Below are 20497 nucleotides of genomic sequence, written 5' to 3'. Positions count from 1 at the left end.
TATCAGATATTGCACACCTTTCCGTTTTTTTGATTTGCCTTTTACTCCTGGCTAAGGTAACTAATGTTAAGAGATGAAGGTAGACACAAAATGCTGGGGTAACTCAGTGGGACAGGCAACATCTCCAGAGATGCTGCCTGTCCCGCTGAGTTACTCCAGCATTTTGTGTCTGCCTTTGATTTAAACCAGCATCTGCAGTTTTTTCTTACACACTAATGTTGGGATGAGTCCATTGGGTATGAGCTAACACATGTTGGCAGACTGCTACACGTATGAACTTTGTATGTACATTGTCCACTAATTGCCATTGAGTGGACACATTCTGGAGATTGAATGTTACTTGACACGTAGTCAGGAGCAAGAACCCAACTAATTTGCCACCATTTCCACCCAATACACTGATTCATAATGCAGCATGGCTTTTTTTCAGTATAAACAACAATCAGATTAGTATGTAACTGGATAATAGGTGTTGATTTAAAAATTCAATTCTCACGAAAGATCAAGGAACATGCTTCGACTGGGCTAAAATTCAATGGATCGACTGGGCTGGAATTTAGAATGGAATTCACTGGAATTTAGAATGATGAGAGGGTATCTGAAAGAAACATATAACATTCTTAAGGGATTGGACAGTCTATATGCAGGAAACATGTTCCCCATGTTGGGGGAGTCCAGAACCTGGGGTCACAGTTTAAGAATAAGGGGTAGGCCATTTAGGACTGAGATGAGGATAAACGTTTTCACCCAGAGAGTTGTGAATCTAGAATTCTCTGCCACAGAAGACAGTGGAGGCCAATTCACTATATTTTCTCAATTGGTCAACCATCGTGGAAGAGGCTCGTCAAGGGAAAATAATCTTTAAAAAGATTACGTGTTTGTGTGGCGGTAACTCTTTTGGAAGGTGGCACTGTTGGAAGAATGTAACTCACCAGCACAAATAGTAACCCCTTCGTAATTATTATTTTTTGCACAATAAAACGTAAAGAAACAGTAATATACCATTCAGCCCCTCATGTCCTATCTTCTGTACGATAAAATCATGGCTGCTACGACATTGCCACTAATCAGGTTAACATGACTTACAATTTTAAATCATAAACTGAAAATTGACACAAATTGAGTTATTTTAATTGTCCATTATTTATATTATGTTCAGGAGACATAGGAGCAGAATTAGGCCATTTGGCCCATCGAGTCTGCTCCACCATTTGGACATGGCTGATCTATCTTTCCCTCTCATCACAATTCTGCTGCCTTCTCCCCTAACCTTCGACGCCCTTACTAGTCAATCTCCACTTTAAAAATACCCAATGACTTGGCCTCCACTGCCTTCTGTGGCATTGAATTCCACCCTCTGGTTAAGGAGATTCCTCCACATCTCATTCTATCGGCATGTCCTCTAATTCTGAGGATGTGCCCTCCGGTCCTAGACTCTCCCACTACTGGAAACATCCTCTCCATATTCACTATATCTAAGTCTATCTAGATTGTAAATAGAAGCAAAAGTGAAACGTAGGTGAATGTTTTTACATGGAAACATAGAAAATAGATGCAGAAGGAGGCTATTTGGCCCTTCGAGCCAGCACCGCCATTCCTTGTGATCATGCCTGATCATTCACAATCAGTAACCCATGCCTGCCTTCTCCCCATTTCCCTTGATTTCACTAGCCCCTAGAGCTCCATCTAACTCTCTTAAATTGATCCAGTGAATTGGCCTCTACTGCCCTCTGTGGCAGAGAATTACACAAATTCACAACTGGGTGAAAACAGGGTGTTGGGCGCCCAAGGCACATCGACGAGCAAGGGCAACGAAGGCTATCCCATCTGGTCCGAACCGACAGGTCTACTGTGACACAAGTCACAATTTTTTTTAATGCTGGTCACGGGAGGAATGTGTCACAATACACAGTGCATCGCACCCTGCAGCGTATGGGGCTGCACATGGAGGCAGGTCGTCATCATGTTTTGGCTCATCAGGTCATAATGTTTTGGCTGATCGGTGTATATTGTAAATAGTTGCGGCCCCAGCACCGACCCTTACGGCACTCCACTCGCCACTGCCTGCCATTCAGACGGGGATTTATTCCGACTCTTTGTTTCCTGTCTGCCAACAAATTCTCTATCCATGTCAATACCCTACCCCCAATACCATGTGCTCTAATTTTGCCTACTAATCTCCCGTGTGGGACCTTATCAAAGGCTTTCTGAAAGTCCAGATACACTACATCCACTGGCTCTACTTCATCCATTTTACTGGTCACATCCTCAAAAAATTCCAGAAGTTTAGTCAAGCAGGATTTCCCCTTCCTAAATCCATGCTGACCTCGACTAATCCTTTTACTGCTATCCAAATGCGTGGTTATTACTTCTTTAATAATTGACTCCAGCATCTTCCCCACCACCGATGTCAGGCTAACTGGTCTATAATTCCCCGTTATCTCTCGCTCCTTTTTTGAAAAGTGGGATAACATTAACTACCCCCCAATCCACAGGAACTGATCCTGAATCTGTAGAACATTGGAAAATGATCACCAATGCGTCCACGATTTCTAGAGCCACCTCCTTAAGTACCCTGGGATGCAGACCATCAGGCCCTGGGGATTTATCAGCCTTCAGTCCCCCCAATACTATTTCTTGCCTAATGCAAATTTCTTTCAGTTCCTCTATCTCCCTAGATCCTCTGTCCTCAGTACATCTGGGAGGTTGTTTGTGTCTTCCATAGTGAAGACAGATCCAAAGTACCTGTTCAACTCTTCTGCCATTTCCTTGTTCCCCATAATAATTTCACCTGTTTCTGCCTTCAAGGGACCCACATTTGTCTTTATTAATCTTTTTCTCTTAACATACATAAAGAAGCTTTTACTATCCTTCTTTATCTTCTTGGCCAGCTTCCCCTCGTACTTCATCTTTTCAGCCCGTATTGGCCTTTTTGTTACCTTCTGTTGTCCTTTGAAAGTTTCCCAATCCTCTGGCTTCCCGCTACTCTTTGCTATGTTACACACCTTTTCTTTTAGTTTTATTCCATCCCTAACTTCTCTTGTCAGCCACGGTTGACTCTTACTCCCCTTAGAATCTTTCTTCCTCTTTGGAATGAAATGATCCTGCGTCTTCTGGATTATGCCCAGAAATTCCTGCCATTGCTGTTCCACCGTCATTCCTGCTAGGATCTTTTTCCAGTCTACCTTGGCCAGCTCCTCTCTCATGCCTTCATAGTCTCCTTTGTTCAACTGCAACACTGACACTTCTGATTTAACCTTCTCCCTCTCAAATTGCAGATTAAAACTAATCATATTATGGTCACTACCTCCAAGCGGTTCCTTTACCTTGAGTTCCCCTTTTTAAATCTGGTTCATTGGACAACACTAAATCCAGAATTGCCTTCTCTCTGGTGGGCTCCAGTACAAGCTGCTCTATGAATCCATCTCGGAGGCACTCTGCAAACTCCCTTTCATGCGGTTCAGAACCAACCTGATTTTTCGAGTCTACCTGCACATTGAAATCTCCCATAACCACAGTGGCATTACTATTGTTACATGCCAATTTTAACTCCTGCTGCAACTTGCACCCTATATCCAGGCTACTGTTTGGGGGCCTGTAGTTAACTCCCATTGGTGTCTTCTCACCTTTACAATTCCTCAACTCTATCCACAGCGACTCTACATCGTCAGTCCCAATGTCACCCCTCGCAAGGGACTGAATTTCATCCCTCACCAACAGAACTACCCCACCTTCTCTGCCCACCTGCCTGTCTTTGCTGTAGGACGTATAACCCTGAATATTCAGTTCCCAGTCCTGATCCTCCTGCAGCCATGTCTCTGTAATCCCCTCAATGATCTACCAATCTCTAACTGAGCCTCAAGCTCATCCACTTTACTTCTTATACTTCGTGCATTCATATATAATAATTTTAATCCATTACTCACCTCACCTTTCACATCGATTCCTATTACACTTGGCCAGACTCTCCTATCCCTTCGTGTGCTTTGTGTTCCGTTAATTCTGGGGTCTTTTATAACTTTTCCTATACTCTCTTTCCCTTTAACTCCATCCTTGTCTATCCCATTTGTCTCCTCCCCCCCCCCCCCCCCCCCCCCACTTTTTAGTTTAAACCCACCCGTGCAGCAGTGGCAAACCTGCCTGCCAGAATGCTGGTCCCCCGCCTGTTGAGGTGCAACCCGTCCCTTTTGTACAATTCACCCGTACCTCAAAACAGATAAACAGATCCCAGTTGTCTTAAGAATCTAAATCCCTGCCCCCTGTGGTCTAAGAATCCCAGAGGTCTAAGAATCTAAATCCCTGCCCCCTGCACCAGCTCCTCAGCCACACATTCAGATCGCCTATTTCCCTGTTCCTGCCCTCACCAGCACGAGGAACTGGAAGCAAACCGGAGATATCCACCCTGGAGGACCTGCTTTTCAACCTTCTTCCGAGCTCTCTAAAGTCACACTGCAAAATCTCTTTCCTCTTCTTCCCGATGTCGTTTGTGCTGACATGCACTACCATTTCTGGCTGCTCACCTTCACCCTTGAGGAAGCCCTGCAATCGGTCCGTGAAGTCCTGGATCCTGGCACCAGGGAGGCCATGGCTCTGCCTGACGTCGGTCTCTTTGGCTTTGCTTCAGCGCCACGTTTTGACTCGCAGACTTGTCCGCCACTCAGACTGGCGGTGTCTTCTGTCCCGACAGCTTCCAAGAGGGTGAACCCGTTTTCTAGAGGTACAACCCCTGGGGTCTCCTGTACTCCAAGCTTCCTTCCCTTCCTCACCGTCACCCACCTTCTCTCTTCCGGTACCTTCGGTGTAACAATCTCGCTGTAGGTCTTGTCCAGGAAACTCGTTTTTCCGGATGATCCTGAGGTCATCCAGTTGCCTCTCCAGTGTCCCAACACGGTCCTTCAGGAGCTGAACCTGGGCACACTTTCCACAGTTGTAGCAGCCAGAAGATGCGTTCCGTCCACTTTGCAGTTAAGTAACTGCTGTTTCAATAATGGTTACCTCTTAACTACTGCTTCAGAATGGCTACAGCACAGGTGGCGCAGCGCTAGAGTTGCTGCCTTATCGCGCCAGAGACTCGGGTTCGATCCTGACACCGGGTACTGTCTGTACGGAGTTTGCACGTTCTCCCTGTCACCTGCATGGGTTTTCTCCAGGTACTCCGGTTTCCTCCCACACTCCAAAGACGTACAGGTTAGCTTCTGTAAATTGTCCCTAGTTTGTAGGACAGAACTAGTGTGCGGGTGATCGCTGGTAGGCGTGGACTCGGTGGGCCAAAGGGCCTGTTTCAACGCTATATCTCTAAACTATACTGAATCAAATTTTTTAAGAAAGCTAACTGTGGGTTAGCAGAATTTATGACCAAAATCAGAATTACATTTAAGGATTTTAGTAAATTTCTTTTCTTAACTATTTATTTTGTTCTTCAGGGGTGCAAGGGATAATTGACGCCTACCGCAACTGCCTTCCTCAAGTCAGGCTTTATGGGCCAACAAACTTCTCTCCAATTATAAACCATGTGGGGAGGTTTGCAGCTGCAGCCGCCCAGCAGCCCAAAGCTTCTGTAAGTATCCCTCCCTTTACACACCAACTAACTTACATCTCAGAGCTGCATGTAGAAATACTAAGAATGTACCTGGACTTTCAAAAAGCCTTTGACAAGGTCCCGCACAAGAGATTAGTGGGCAAAATGAGAGCACATGGTATTGGGGGTAGGTGTATTGACATGGATAGAGAACTGGCTGGCAGACAGGAAGCAAAGAGTAGGAATTAACGGGTCCTTTTCAGAATGGCAGGCAGTGACTAGTAGGGTGCCGCAAGGCTCGGTGCTGGGACCCCAGTTATTTACAATATATATTAACGATTTAGACGAGGGAATTAAATGTAACATCTCTGAGTTTATGGATGACACAAAGCTGGGTGGCAGTGTCGGTGGAGGATGCTATGAGGCTGCAGGGTGACTTGGACAGGTTGGGTGAGTGGGCAGAAACATGGCAGAAGCAGTATAATGTGGATAAATGTGAGGTTATCCACTTTGATGGCAAAAAACGAGAAGGCAGATTATTATCGGAATGGTGTCAGATTAAGAAAAGGGAGGTGCAACGGATCCTAGGTGTCCTTGTACATCAATCACTGAAAGTAAACATGGAGGTACAGCAGGTAGTGAAGAAAGCCAGTGAGAGGATTTGAATATAGCAGCAAGGAGGTCCCACTGCAGTTGTACAGTGGTGAGTCCTGGTGAGTCCACACCTGGAATATTGTGTGCAGTTTTGGTCTCTTAATTTGAGGAAGGACATTCTTCCTGTTGAGGGAGTGCAGCGCAGGGTCACCTGGTTAATTCCTGGGATGGCGGGACTGACATATGAAAGAATGGGTTGACTGGGCTTGTATTCACTGAAATTCAGAAGTGTGAGAGGGGATCTTATAGAAACATATACAATTCTTAAGGGATTGGACAGGCTAGATGCAGCAAAAATGTTCCCGATGTTGGGGGAGTCCAGAACCGGGGGTCACAGTTTAAGAATAAGGGGTAGGCCATTTAGGACTGGGATGAGGGAAATCTTTTTCACCCAGAGAGTTGTGAATCTGTGGAATTAGCTGCCACAGGAGGCAGTGGAGGCAAATTCACTGGATGTTTTCAAGAGAGGGTTAGATTTAGCTTTTGGGGCTAACGGAATCAAGGGATATGGGGAAAAAGCAGGGTACTGATTTTGGATGATCAGCCATGATCATTTTGAATGGCGGTGCTGGCTCGAAGGGCTGCATGGCCTACTCTGCCCTATTACTATATTTCTATGTATGGAAGAAAGTGTGTACGGAACGAGCTGCCAGAGGCGGAAGTTGAGACAGGGACCATTGCACCGTTTAAGATACAATTAGACAGGTACATGGATAGGACAGGTTTGGTGGGAGATGGGCCAGTAGGCAGGTGGAACTACTGTAGATAGGACATGATGGTCAGTGTGGGCAAGTTGGGCCTAAGGGCTGTTTCCACTCTGTATGACTCTTTGCATCACATGCCCCAGTATCGCAATGAGATAGGAGAACACAAAACGTGAGGTGGGCTCTGACGCGTGTGAACACGAGGAAAGCTGTAGGTCCAGATGGTATTTCTGGGCAAGTACTAAAGTCTTGTGCTACTCAACTTGCTCTGGTGCTCACCACAATATTCACCCTCTCCTTGGCCAAGTCCGTGGTCCCTGCATGCTTCAAAAGATCCATCATTGTACCGGTGCCAAAGAATGCCTCTCCAGCGTGTTTAAATGACTACCGACCGGTGGCCCTCACCTCGGTTGTCATGAAATGCTTCGAGAGGCTAATCAAGAAGCACATCTGCGCCCTCCTTCCTCGCAACATGGACCCACTACAGTTCGCATACCGTCCGAACAGGTCCACGGATGATGCGGTCTCCCAGGTTCTGCACACCGCTCTCTCTCATCTGGACAGCCAGGGGGGCTATGTGAGGTTGCTGTTCATTGACTTTAGTTCAGCATTCAACACAATAGTCCCCAGCAGACTGGCTGAGAAGCTGCTGGAACTGGGGCTTAGCACCCCTCTGTGTGCCTTGGTCCTGGACTTTCTCACCGCCAGGCCCCAAGTGGTCAAGATGGGGGAACACACATCTAGCTCCCTCACCCTGAACATAGGATCCCCCAGGGTTGCGTCCTTAGCCCCCTACTGTACTCCCTGTACACACATGTGTGTGTGGCCAGGTTCAGCTCAAACTCCATCATCAAGTTTGCTGATGACACTGTGGTGGTGGGCCGGATCTCCAACAACGATGAGAAGGCCTACCGGGAGGAGGTGGCTGATCTGGCACTCTGGTGTCGAGACAATAGCCTCCTCTTGAATGTCACTAAAACTAAGGAGCTGATTGTGGACTTTAGAAGGGCTCAACATCCAAGGACGTACACGCCACTGGAGATAAATGGGTCTACTGTGGATAGGGTGAGCAGTTTTAAATACTTGGGAGTCCGCATCACAGAGGATCTGACGTGGGCAACGCACATTGCCGCACTGGTGGGTAAGGCAAAGCAGCGCCTTTACCACTTTAGACAGCTGAGGAAATTCAGAGTGTCTCTGAGGATCCTTCATTGCTTCTACTCTGGGGCTGTAGAGAGCATCCTGTCCGGCAACATTACAGTCTGGTTTGGGAACAGCTCTGCCCAGGACAGGATGGCCCTGCAGAGAGTAGTGCGTTCGGCAGAACGCACCATGGGAACTACACTCGTCCCCCTGCAGGACCTATACATCAGGAGGTGCAGATCCAGAGCAAGCAAGATTATGAGGGACTCCTGCCACCCCAGTAACGGACTGTTCCAGATGCTACGGTCAGGCAAACGCCTCCGCTGTCACGCTGTGAAAACGGAGAGGATGAGACGGAGTTTCTTCCCACAGTTATATTTTTAAAGTTATTGACATTTTAAAGTTTAAATCTATCTCCTAGGGAGGAAGGTGGGAGGAAGGTGGATAAGGGGGGGTTGAGGGGGATGGAGAGGGGGAAGTGGGGAGAGAAGGAGGAGGGGGGTAGGAGAGGGTGTGCACCAATGCAGGAGAGGTTTGGGCCCAACGGATCCACTTGGTCTAGTCTCCTTTAAATTTTGCCCCTCTCACCTTAAACTTATGTCATCTAGTATTTTCCGCCCTGGGATAAAGGTACCAATGTAGTGTAGTGTGTGTGTGCGTTGAGCTCCCAAATGGAGCAAAATTGCAGAAATACAGCTTTTTAAAAAAAAAAAGAAAGATTTCATTGTCGGGTGTTTAGCACATATACTGGACAATAAATTCTGTCATGACTTGGACAGATAGAGGAATAGGAAGGGTTTGGATTGCTACGGGACAAGTTGATCCAAAGGCACTGTTTCAACGCTACACAGCTCTGATTCTATTACTCGAGTTATTTCTAGTCATAGTTTCAACTACCCTGGATACCTTTCCTCGTATATATTTGTCTGTATTCCTTGTGAGCATGAGGATTTCATCTGGGTGCTCTGTGTGTCTTTCATGTTCTAAAGACTTGCCACTGTAAACTGCTCCTGGTTTAGGGAACGGTAGAACCTATTTAGAGGGTGTGGAACAGAGTTCATAGAAATTCGGGGAGATTGGGTGACTGAGAAAATAATTGAGAGAAACCGTTTGTTGTAAGGCTCAGCATAGCTTCTGAACCTGTCTGAAGAGGATCCGAAACATCACCCATTCCTTCTCTCCAGAGATGCTGCCTGTCCTGCTGAATTACTCCAGCATTTTGTGTCTACAGCATAGCTTCAATGGGCTGATTAGCCTCCTAAAACTTAGGAGAACAGAGGACATAGGTTGAAGGTGAGAGGGGAAAGAATTAAAAGGAACCTGAGGGGTAACCTTTTCACACAAAGGGTGGTGGGTGTATGGAATGAGCTGCCGGAGGAGGTAGTCAAGGCAGGTATTTTCACAGCGTTTAAGAAACATTTAGACAGGTACATGGATAGGACAGGTTCAAAGGAATATGGGCCAAACGCATGCAAGTGGAGGACTAGGGTAGATGAGACATGTTGGTAAGTGTGGGCAGGTTGGGCCGAAGGATCTGTGTCCATGCTGTAAGACTGTGACTATATAATAGGAAAAAAAATTGTAGGCCTACATAGTAAATCTACAGGCAATGGCAAATGTTCCAATGCCAACATGTGCCTCTGGGGGAACTTGGTTCAGAACTGACCCAATCCCTTCTGGCATAGACTCCACTTCAAGGCGACTTTGTGTGACAGAATCCAATGGCTTGATAAGGACATAACATGGCAACAGGTTTAGCTGATTTTGAAAGGTGTCAAACACCTAATATTTCTGATGTTAAGACCCACTTGGAAGGACACGTGGAAAATTAACATTCTCAGACTTAAAGACACTTAAACAACTTAAAGTCAAAAACCTAAGTACTAATTTTACCTGAATGATGCCTGGATTGGTGGTTATTTGTTCCAGGGAGAGGTTGGACAGATTTGGATTAATTTTTCTGGAACATCGAAGGTTATGGGGAGATGATAGAAGGATGTAAAATTATAAGAGGCATAAAGAAGGTAGACAGTCAGAATCTTTTTCCCAGCTTTAAGAGAGGGGCAAAGTTTGAAGGATATGTGGGGGCAAGATTTTTTAAATATATCTGGAACACACTGGTGCGGATGGTTGTTGAACCAGATATGTAAGTGGCATTTAAAAATCTTTTGAATAGGTATGTGGATATGGAGGGATATGGGTTATGTGCAGGTAGATAAGTCATGGTCTTGGCATCATGTTCGGCACAAACATTGTGGGCCAAAGGGCCTGTTCTTGTGCTTTACTGTTCTATGTTCTAATTCTGAGTCTCTCACAATTCCTCTTTCATTGAAAGCGATGGTGAAATCCTTGTACATGGTCCAATCTGATGCAGAAATTTCCTCACTCTGTGCCAGGAATTTTTCCACTGTAGGCAGTGGGAAATTGTTGTAATTTTGGAAATCCACTAGAGATTCAGCACACAAACTTATTCCGAACAATACTGGCAAACTGGACTAACTATTTGGCTGGAACTTTTAATTACTCTATTACATGCGTGCATTAATGTCGACAAATCCTAGCACTTTCCAGACATATTCAGGCAGGTTACGTTGGAGATAGAACAAATCTGATTTTGCTTGTTTCGTTTAGTTTAGAGATACAGAACAGAAACTGGCCCTTCAGCCCAGCGAGTCCGTGCTGACCAGTAATCCCCTTACACTAGCACTATCCTACACACGAGGGACTATTTTCCATTTTTACCGAAGTCAAATAACCTACAACCTGTACGTCTTTGGAATGTGGGAGGACACCGGAGCACCCGGAGAAAACCCACGCAGGTCACGGGGAGAACGTACAAACTCCATACAGGCAGAACTCGTGGTCAGGATCGAACCCGGGTCTCTGGCGCTGTAAGGCAGCAACTAGACTGCTGCGCCACCTTGCTGCCCCTGTTGGCATGTTTTCCAGTTATAGCTCATATTTAGGACCACAAGCTTGCTTTCAGCCCTCACTTCATGAAGACATTGCAAGACATGTTTGCATTGTGTAATTTAGTTCACTACAAAACATAGTTGAATTTTGTGCCTTGCTCTTTGTTCCATATCAGAAAATCTTTCTTTCTGATTGAGCTCTGAAAAGCTCTTGACCGTACTTATAACAGTGTTACAAAGGATTACCCATTAATTTTTTTAATGTGCCAGTAAAAATAACACATTTTTAAGGTAATTAGCAAAATGACAGAAGAAGAGATGAGGAGAGTTTTTTAAATGTAGTAAATTATTACTTTTATTTTGGACAGCAGAAGAACTTTGACATTTGTCCACAAATTTGTTCACATTCTGAGATCTGCATATAAAAGGAGATTGAATGTATTCAAGAGAGAGTTTGATTTAGCTCTTAGGGCTGACGGAATCAAGGGATATGGGGAGAAAGCAGAAACGGGGTACTGATTTTGGATGATCAGCCATGATCATATTGAATGGCGGTGCTGGCTCGAAGGGCCGAATGGCCTACTCCTGCACCTATTTTCTATGTTTCTATAAATGCAATGCTCCAAGCATATTTATAATAAAAAATCATTTATATCTATAGTAAGTGCAGGCAAAGATATTATTTCATTTTAGGATGGGATAGTGGTACAGCAGAACTGCTGCCTCACAGCACTAGAGACCTGGCTTCGATCCTGACCACGTTTGCTGCCTGTGCAGAGTTTGTACGTTCTCTCTGTGACCACGCACGTTTTCTGTGGGTGCTCCGGTTTCTTTGCAGATTCCAAAGATGTGTGGGCTTGTAGCGTAATTGGCTTCTGTAAAATTGCCATTGGTGTGAAAGGAGTGGATGCGAAAGTGGGATAACATAGAACTAGTGTACAGGTGATCGATAGTCGGTGTGGACTCGGTGAGTTGTAGGGCCTGTTTGCACGCTGTATCTCTAAACTCTTAATTTTCATAAGGTCATAAGTGATAGGAACAGAATTAGGCCATTAGGCTCATCAAGTCTACTCTGCTATTCAATTATTGGTGATCAATCTCTCCTTCCTAACCCCATTCTCCTGCCTTCTCCCCATAAACTCTCACACCCGTACTAATCAAGAATTTATCTCTGCCTTAAAACTATTCATTGACTTGGCCTCTGCAGCCTTCTGTGGCAATGAATTCCACAGATTCACCACCCTCTGACTAAAGAATTGTTATCTGATATTTGTAAATTGTTTGTTAACACAGTAAACTTTAAATATTTTTGATGAAAGATCTATCTTTTGGCAGCAATATTACATCCTGCTGATCATCACAGACGGAGTGATAACAGATTTAGATGAAACGAGACAGGCCATTGTTAATGCAGCAAAGTTGCCAATGTCCATCATCATTATTGGTGTTGGTGGAGCAGATTTCAGTGCTATGGAGTTTCTGGACGGTGATGATGGAGTTCTGAAATCACCCACTGGAGAACCAGCTATCCGAGACATTGTCCAATTTGTACCATTTAGGAAGTTTCAAAATGTAAGTATGTGATACCGACCGGTAATAATTTGAGCTTACTTAACATGCTTACTGTAACAAACACATTAAAATAAAATCTGAAAATTAATCACGTTTGTATAGGTAGTTAAATGCAGTTGGTAATTTATATCATAATTTATGTACATGCATGTGTATACAATGTGTAAATATTTTGTTAGTTCTAATGTTAAGTAATTTTAGAAAAACTGAAATTCTGCCTTGGATTTTGTACATTTTGATTATGTTGATACATACAAAAGATTGAGTTATGAGTTGAATATGTTAAGTAATAAGCAGGATTTGGGCTTGTCATTTTGTTGTGCTTTATTACATCTTTTTTGTTCAATTTCAGTTGAAAAATATATTGTCTGAAGAAGGGTCTCAATCCGAAATGTCACTAATCTATATTCTCCAGAAATGCTGCCTGACTCGCTGAGTTACTCCGGCAATCCCATTTTTTGTAAACCACCAGCATTTGCAGTTCATTGTGTCTCCATTTGCTAAATAGTTTACTTTTGATATTTGAAAATAGTTTTTTTCCTAAAAGCACTGCTGTTACAGAGATAAAAAGGCGATTCCTTCAAATTAAAGCAAGTTGGAAGTCACAAGGTCCCAACCCAAAACATCACTTACAGTGCCCTCCATAATGTTTGAAACATAGACACATCATTTATTTATTTGCCTCTGTACTCCACAATTTGAGATTTATAATTTAAAAAATCACATGTGGTTAAAGTGCACATCGTCAGATTTTAATGAAGGCCATTGTTATACATTTTGGTATCACCATGTAGAAATTACAGCAGTGTTTATACATAGTCCCCCCATTTCAGGGCACCATAATGTTTGGACACAGCAATGTCATGTAAATGAAAGTAGTCATGTTCAGTATTTTGTTGCATATCCTTTGCATGCTTGAAGTCTGCGATTCATGGACATCACCAGTTGCTGGGTGTCTTCTCTGGTGATGCTCTGCCAGGCCTGTATTGCAGCCATCTGTAGCTTATGCTTATTTTGGGGACTACCCCCCTTCAGTTTTCTCTTCAGCATATAAAAGGTATGCTCAATTGGGTTCAGATCGGGTGATTGACTTGGCCACTCAAGAATTGACCATTTTTTAGCTTTGAATAACTCCTTTATTGCTTTAGCAGTACGTTTGGGAATATTTTCTTGCTATAGAATGAACCGCCGACCAATGAGCTTTGAGGCTTCTTTGAACTTGGGCAGATAGGATATGTCTATACACTTCAGAATTCATTATACCACAATCATCAGCAGTTGTATCATCAATGAAGATAAGTGAGCCAGTACCTTCAGCAGCCATACATGCCCAGGCCATAACACCCCCACCACTGTGTTTCACAGATAAGGTGGTATGCTTTGGATCTTGGACATGGCATACCTTTGTTAGAGTGAGGCCTTTGATTTCCAATCGCCAATTGCAAGACTCTTGTCCACCAGGTAGCTTGTTGACATAAAACCAGAGATCCGTGCTCGATCCCGATCATGGTGCTGTCCCTGTGGAGTGTGCACGTTCTCCCTCTGATCGTGGGTATCCTCTGGGTGCACCATTTTCATCCCACGTACCAAAGACATATGGCGTCGTAGGTTAATTGGCTTCTGTAAATTGCCCCCAGTGTGTGGAGAGTGGATTGAAAGTGGGATAACACAGAGCTAGTGTGAACGGTGCTCAGCATGGACTAGGTGGACCAAAGCATCTGTTTCCATGCGGTATCTTTAATTCTAAGGAACCCTACCAGTGTTAAGAGCAGAGGCTTGCTTGTGGAATCCTTGACATTTTTTTGTGCGTTGGAATTGTATTGCTTTTTTTTAGATTTTAACATTTGATTACTCACACACACCTAGGTAAACAAAGTGAGTGCCACTAGCCATTTCCAACTATCAATCGAATATGAAAATTGTAGGATTTGGCCGGAGTCCTGGGCACATTGGAAAGTAAATAAGCACCATGCTGCCGGATTTTAACAATGCAGTTTATTTGCTAGAGCTATTTTTAAACAATGTAATGCAAAACAATTTGTCAAGGTGGTTGTGTGTAACATTACAAATATTGAAGAAAGGAAAAGCTGCTTCCAGCAGCAGGAGGAGTGGTTTAAGCAGCCTATAGATTAAGCTAAATGGCAAAAGGAATAATGAAATTCAGCAGAATATGCTGTGAATTCTTGGCACGTCAGGCGGCATCCGTTAGAGTGAAGGGGATTTTGCAAGACTCACATTCTTTTGTCTATCGCTGATGTTCTCAGTCTCTAACTGCTCCCATTCAATCCCCCAAAAACTGAACATGCTGGAGGGACTCAGCGGGTCAGGCAGCATCTGTGGAGGGAATTGACAGATGCCGTTTCTGGTCGGAACCCTTCTTTAGATTGATGGAGGAGCAGGCAGAAGGTTGGGAAAGAGAGGTGGGAGTGGGGCAAAGACTGGCAAGTGATAGGTGGAATGTGTAGGAAGGAACTGCAGATGCGGGTTTAAGCCGAAGATAGACACAAAGTGCTGGAGTAACTCAGCGGGACAGGCAGCATCTCTGGAGAGAAGGAATGGGTGACGTTTCGGGTCGAGAAGGGTCGCGACCCGAAACGTCACCCATTCCTTCTCTCCAGAGATGCTGCCTGTCCTGCTGAGTTACTCCAGCACGTTGTGTCTATTTTAAGTGATAGGTGGATACAGGGGAGGGGGTGATTGGGAAATGATTGACAAAAGATGAAGGTGAAAAGGAGACAAAAGGGCATCAGATACGGAAAGAAGGGGAAAAGTGAGATGTGAAGCCGGAAGGAGGGGTGTGGCTGGAAGTGGGGGGGTGGGTGGGTAAGAGTGGATAAAAAGAAATATGGTACTGGGGAATGGGAGTGTAGTGTACGGGTGGCAATAGGGAGCAGGGTGGCTGGGGTGGTGAGAGAGATGGGTGTGCATTACAGTGAGGGCAGGGGAACGACAAGGGATAGGGGGGGTATTGAAGCTGGGGTATTCAGTGTTCATATAGTTGAGTTGTAAGAGACTTGCATTTCCATCCAGGACCACAACAGCCCTTTCAGGTGAGACAAATTCACATGCACCCCCTCCTACCTTGTCTAACACATTTGGTGTTCCCAACATGGTCTCCTTTACATCAACGAGGCCAAGTGTAGACTAGACGACCATTTCATCGGACACTCGAGCTTTGTCCCCCCAAGGCCTGCTAGATTTTCCATTTGCTCGTCATTTTAACTTCTTCTCCTATTCCCATACAGAACTTTCTGTCCTTGATCTCCTCCATTGCCAGAGTGAAGCCACAAGCAAACTGGAGGAACAGCACCTCCTATTCGGCTTCAGTAGCTTTCAACCCACTGTTATAAGGAGAGTCTAGGACTAGAGGCTTGGGTAGAATGGATATGGAGAGGATGTTTCCACTAGTGGGAGAATCTAGGACTAGAAGCTTGGATAGAGTGGATAAGGGGAGGATGTTTCCACTAGTAGGAGAATCTCGGACTAGAGGTCCTCAGAATTAAAGGGCGTTCTTTTAGGAAGGGGATAGGAGAAATTTCTTTAGTTAGAGGGTGGTGAATCTGTAGAATTCTTTGCCGCAGAAGGCTGTGGAGGCCGTCAGTGGATATTTTAAAGGCAGAGACAGACAGATTCTTGATTAGTAACAGGTGTCAGAGGTTATGAGGAGAAGGCAGGAGAATGGGGTTAGGAGGGAGAGATAAATCAGCCATGGTTGAATGGCGGAATAGACTTGATGGGCCGAATGACCAATTTCTGCTCCAATCCCTTATGACCTTACGAACATTGAATTCTCCAATTTCAAGTAATACCTTGCATCAAGTAATACCTTTCAAGACCTTGCATCCACCACCCCAAAGAATCTGCCAGATTTAAAGATTTTCAAAAGTGAATTGAATAAGTACAATTAGCAGGAAAGAAAAGCATAACTATGTGGACTAGGATTAATTGGATATCTTTTCAAGAGGAGAGGTGGTGCAGCGGTAGATTGCTGCCTTACAGCGCCAGAGACCAAGGTTCGATCCTGCCTACTGGTGCTTGTCTGTACGGAGTTTACACGTTCTCCCCGTGACCTTCGTGGGTTTTCCTCCGAGTGCTCCGGTTTCCTCCCACACGCCAAAGACATACAGGTTTGGAGGCTAATTGGCATGGTCTAATTATAAATTGTCCCTAATACATGCAGGATAGTGTTAGTGCGCGGGGATCGCTGAGCCGAAGGGCCCGTTTCCGCGCTGTATCTCTAAACCAAACTAAACTGATGGGGACAATGACATAATCGGAACCAATGACATGAGGTGCTTGAGACCCTTCTTGAGATCGGTTTGAAGAAGGGTCTCGACCCGAAACGTCACCTGTTCCTTTTCTCCAGAGATGCTGCCTGACCCGCTGAGTTACTCCAGCTTTTTGTGTCTATCTTCAGTTTAATCCAGCATCTGCAATTCCTTCCTACACATCGGAAGCTTGTTCTGTAACGACTGAAAGTTGCTGTGTTACCTGTCAGTTGTGGTTTATTGTTCGCGGTAGCGGTTTTGCAAGTGATAACACACTCTTCTCTCATTTAACAGGCACCCAAAGAAGTTCTTGCACAGAGTGTACTGGCTGAATTACCTCAACAAGTGGTGTGCTACTTCAACTCGCGCAAACTCCAACCTCCCAAAGATCAACCTTCTTAATTATCTGAAAGTGCGGTCTGACAATATATGACCTCGAAGTAAATTCAACATAGTACGGAAATCTTCAGTTCTATCAGTACGTCTCACTAAACCTAAAATGCACGATATAAATATAGGTGACGTTAAATTCATTCTCACTAACATTTTGAGTAACTCCGAAGACAATATAATTGGCCAAATTAACTGATTGTGTCAAATATTTATTCAGTAATTTCAATTCAACTCATTCAACAAATTAATCATTCAAGACTGGAGTAACTTTCATCTCATTTTCTCTAAATTTTCTGTTACATATTCTACATGTTGGTCTACATTTTTTTTAATGTTCATCTTTTTTGAAAATGTACAGTTTTTTATATTTAGGCCAAATAACTTAATATAAGATAAATGCTTTTGAATGCTTTGGGTTTTCATATTCTAGCACCCTAAATATTCATTTAAAAAATAATAGCTGAATATATTTCCTTAAAAAAAATTAATGCTGAATAATCACATGTAATCACTCAAAAACAATAACATTCTTCCTGTTGTTTGAAGAGTATAGTATGTCGGTCATTAGGACCCTGGCAGTTTATTGACAGCTGGTAACTTAAACATTAACCAGAATTAAAACGAGATGGAAGAAATATTCTTAAATCTGTCAGTAAGTTTCCATGTGTAGGAAGGATCTGCAGATGCTAATTTAAACTGATGATAGACACAAAATGCTGGAGTAACTCATCGGGACTGGCAGCATCTATGCAGAGAAGGAATGGGTGACGTTTCGGGTCAAGACCCTTCTTCAGACTCAAGAAGGGTCTTGACTTGAAATGTCACCCATTCTTTCTCTCCAGAGATGCTGCCTGTCCCACTGAGTTACTCCAGCATTTCGTGTCTACAGTAAGTTTCCATGTCTTCATTTAACTTTGAATGAATGAACGAATACTTCATTTAACTGTATCTACTTTTATCTGTTCTTGCTGGTTTGAAGATCTAAAATACTGAAGTCAAAATATGAAGGCAACCAAGCATGGGGTGAAAGCATGTTCTTACTTTAAAATGTACCTAGCTATTGTGGTGTGGGGAAATTACAACAATGCCTCCAACATACAGAAGATAAACCATTCAAAGTAGTTTACTATCAAAAGCACATTCCGACTTTATATTAATTAAAAGTGCCAAAAAGTTCCAATTGTTATCCAATTCTGATGTTGTTTGTCAATGCAGAAACAGTGCAATTTGAAGGAAAAAAAAGTTACTTTATATATGTAATTCACTAAGTGTTTACTGGCCTTTCTTGGTCTGATAAAGTTGTCCAGAATATATTAGACACGAATGCATTTGTTTTTTTTAATATAGTTACAGCATTTTTATCTTGATATTTTAATGTTATACCGTTCGTAATTCATTGGAACCTATTAGTTTCAAGGTCAGTTTAATGCCACATGTACCAATTAAGGTACAGTGAAATTTGAGTTACCATACAGCCTGAAATTACACCATTCTACAAACCAATCTTTCTAACTTTCAAGTTGTAAACTGAACCAACTATTTGTGTTACCTCATGTACAATTACAAACCCAAAAACGATGGGGTTGAAATTAAATCAGTATTTCTATCAGCACTGCTCTTGTTATCTGAAATTTGTGTTCTTATTTCTTCACACGAAGTCGTGATATTAGACGATAGACAATAGGTGCAGGAGTAGGCCATTCAGCCCTTCGAGCCAGCACCGCCATTCAATGCGATCATGGCTGATCACTCTCAATCAGTACCCCGTTCCTGCCTTCTCCCCATACCCCTCACTCCGCTATCCTTCAGAGCTCTATCCAGCTCTCTCTTGAAAGCATCCAACGAACTGGCCTCCACTGCCTTCTGAGGCAGAGAATTCCACACCCTCACCACTCTCTGACTGAAAAAGTTCTTCCTCATCTCCGTTCTAAATGGCCTACCCCTTATTCTTAAACTGTGGCCCCTTGTTCTGGACTCCCCCAACATTGGGAACATGTTTCCTGCCTCTAATGTGTCCAATCCCCTAATTATCTTATACGTTTCAATAAGATCCCCCCCTCATCCTTCTAAATTCCAGTGTATACAAGCCCAATCGCTCCAGCCTTTCAACATACGACAGTCCCGCCATTCCGGGAATTAACCTAGTGAACCTACGCTGCACGCCCTCCATAGCAAGAATATCCTTCCTCAAATTTGGAGACCAAAACTGCACACGGTACTCCAGGTGCGGTCTCACCAGGGCCCGGTACAACTGTAGAAGGACCTCTTTGCTCCTATACTCAACTCCTCTTGTTATGAAGGCCAACATTCCATTGGCTTTCTTCACTGCCTGATTGATTAATTGCCTAAAATTATCATGTGACTAGTCGTAATCTAAACCTAATGGCTAGAAGTACCATTCTGAGTGGGGGAGGGGTGTGAAATAAAGCAACAACATTTACTATCGTGACAATATCTGAAACTAGTAACCAAAATAACATAGAAAACGTTAACGAGAAATAAAGTTAACTACCAGGAGATTGTTAAAGCAAATATGAAAATGCTGGAATCACTTGGCTATGAGGCAGCTTATATGGAAACACGTAAGTTTCCAGCTATTTGTACTTTTTTTCCCAGCACATGTGTTTTTTTATTTTTACGTTAAAGTAAACTTGACATTTTGTACATTTCTGCACATGGTTTTTTAAAAGATGATAGCATAGCCTTAAAGCTATCATGTATTTTAAATAGTTTCCATATGTGTGTTTGGATTCATTATGTCTAGATTTATTATTGTCACATGCACTGAGGTACAGTGAAAAGGTTTGGCATGCTATCCAATCAGATCAGGTAATACAATCAAATGAAACTCAACAAGTTTGCACTTGCAGTTAAAAAATTGTAAAACATTTACCTTTTTATACAGCACAATCCTGATGTGGAATAATCTAAAGTAGTCATAGAGTGATACAGTGTGGAAACAGGCCCTTCGGCCCAACTTGCCCACACCGGCCAACATGTCCCCGCTACACTAGTCCCACCTGCCTGCATGTGGCCAATATCCTTTCAAACCTGTCCTATCCATGTACCTATCTAACTTTCTTGAATGTTGGCATAGTCCCTGCCTCAACTACCTCCTCTGGCAGCTCTTGCATACACCCACTACCCTTTGTACGGAAAAAGTTACACTTCGGATTTCTATTAAATCTTTTCCCCTTCACTATAAACCCGTGTCCTGTGTTTCTCAATTTCCCTTATTCTGGGCAAGAGACTCTGCATCTTTTGTTTAGTTTAGAGATACAGCGCGGAAACAGGCCCTTCAGCCCACCGAGTCCACGTCGACCAGCGATCCTT

At 43.7% G+C, this 20497-nt stretch overlaps 1 protein-coding gene across 1 annotated transcript in view; it reads left to right on the top strand.

The window, feature by feature from the left end:
- Positions 1 to 18770, top strand: part of LOC144592594 (copine-3-like) — a 50095-nt gene extending 31325 nt beyond the window's left edge. Inside the window, exons 14-16 of the mRNA XM_078397243.1 lie at positions 5424 to 5557; positions 12267 to 12503; positions 17066 to 18770. Coding sequence (XP_078253369.1) covers positions 5424 to 5557; positions 12267 to 12503; positions 17066 to 17173 — 479 coding nt within the window. The 3' untranslated portion in view covers positions 17174 to 18770. The remainder of the gene's footprint in view (positions 1 to 5423; positions 5558 to 12266; positions 12504 to 17065) is intronic.
- The last annotated feature ends 1727 nt before the right edge of the window (positions 18771 to 20497 follow it).

Source organism: Rhinoraja longicauda, chromosome 4 (assembly GCF_053455715.1).
Source record: "Rhinoraja longicauda isolate Sanriku21f chromosome 4, sRhiLon1.1, whole genome shotgun sequence".
Taxonomy (NCBI): domain Eukaryota; kingdom Metazoa; phylum Chordata; class Chondrichthyes; order Rajiformes; family Arhynchobatidae; genus Rhinoraja; species Rhinoraja longicauda.
The sequence above is the reverse complement of the archived record's forward strand: the minus strand, read 5'-3'. Positions and strand labels throughout refer to the sequence as shown.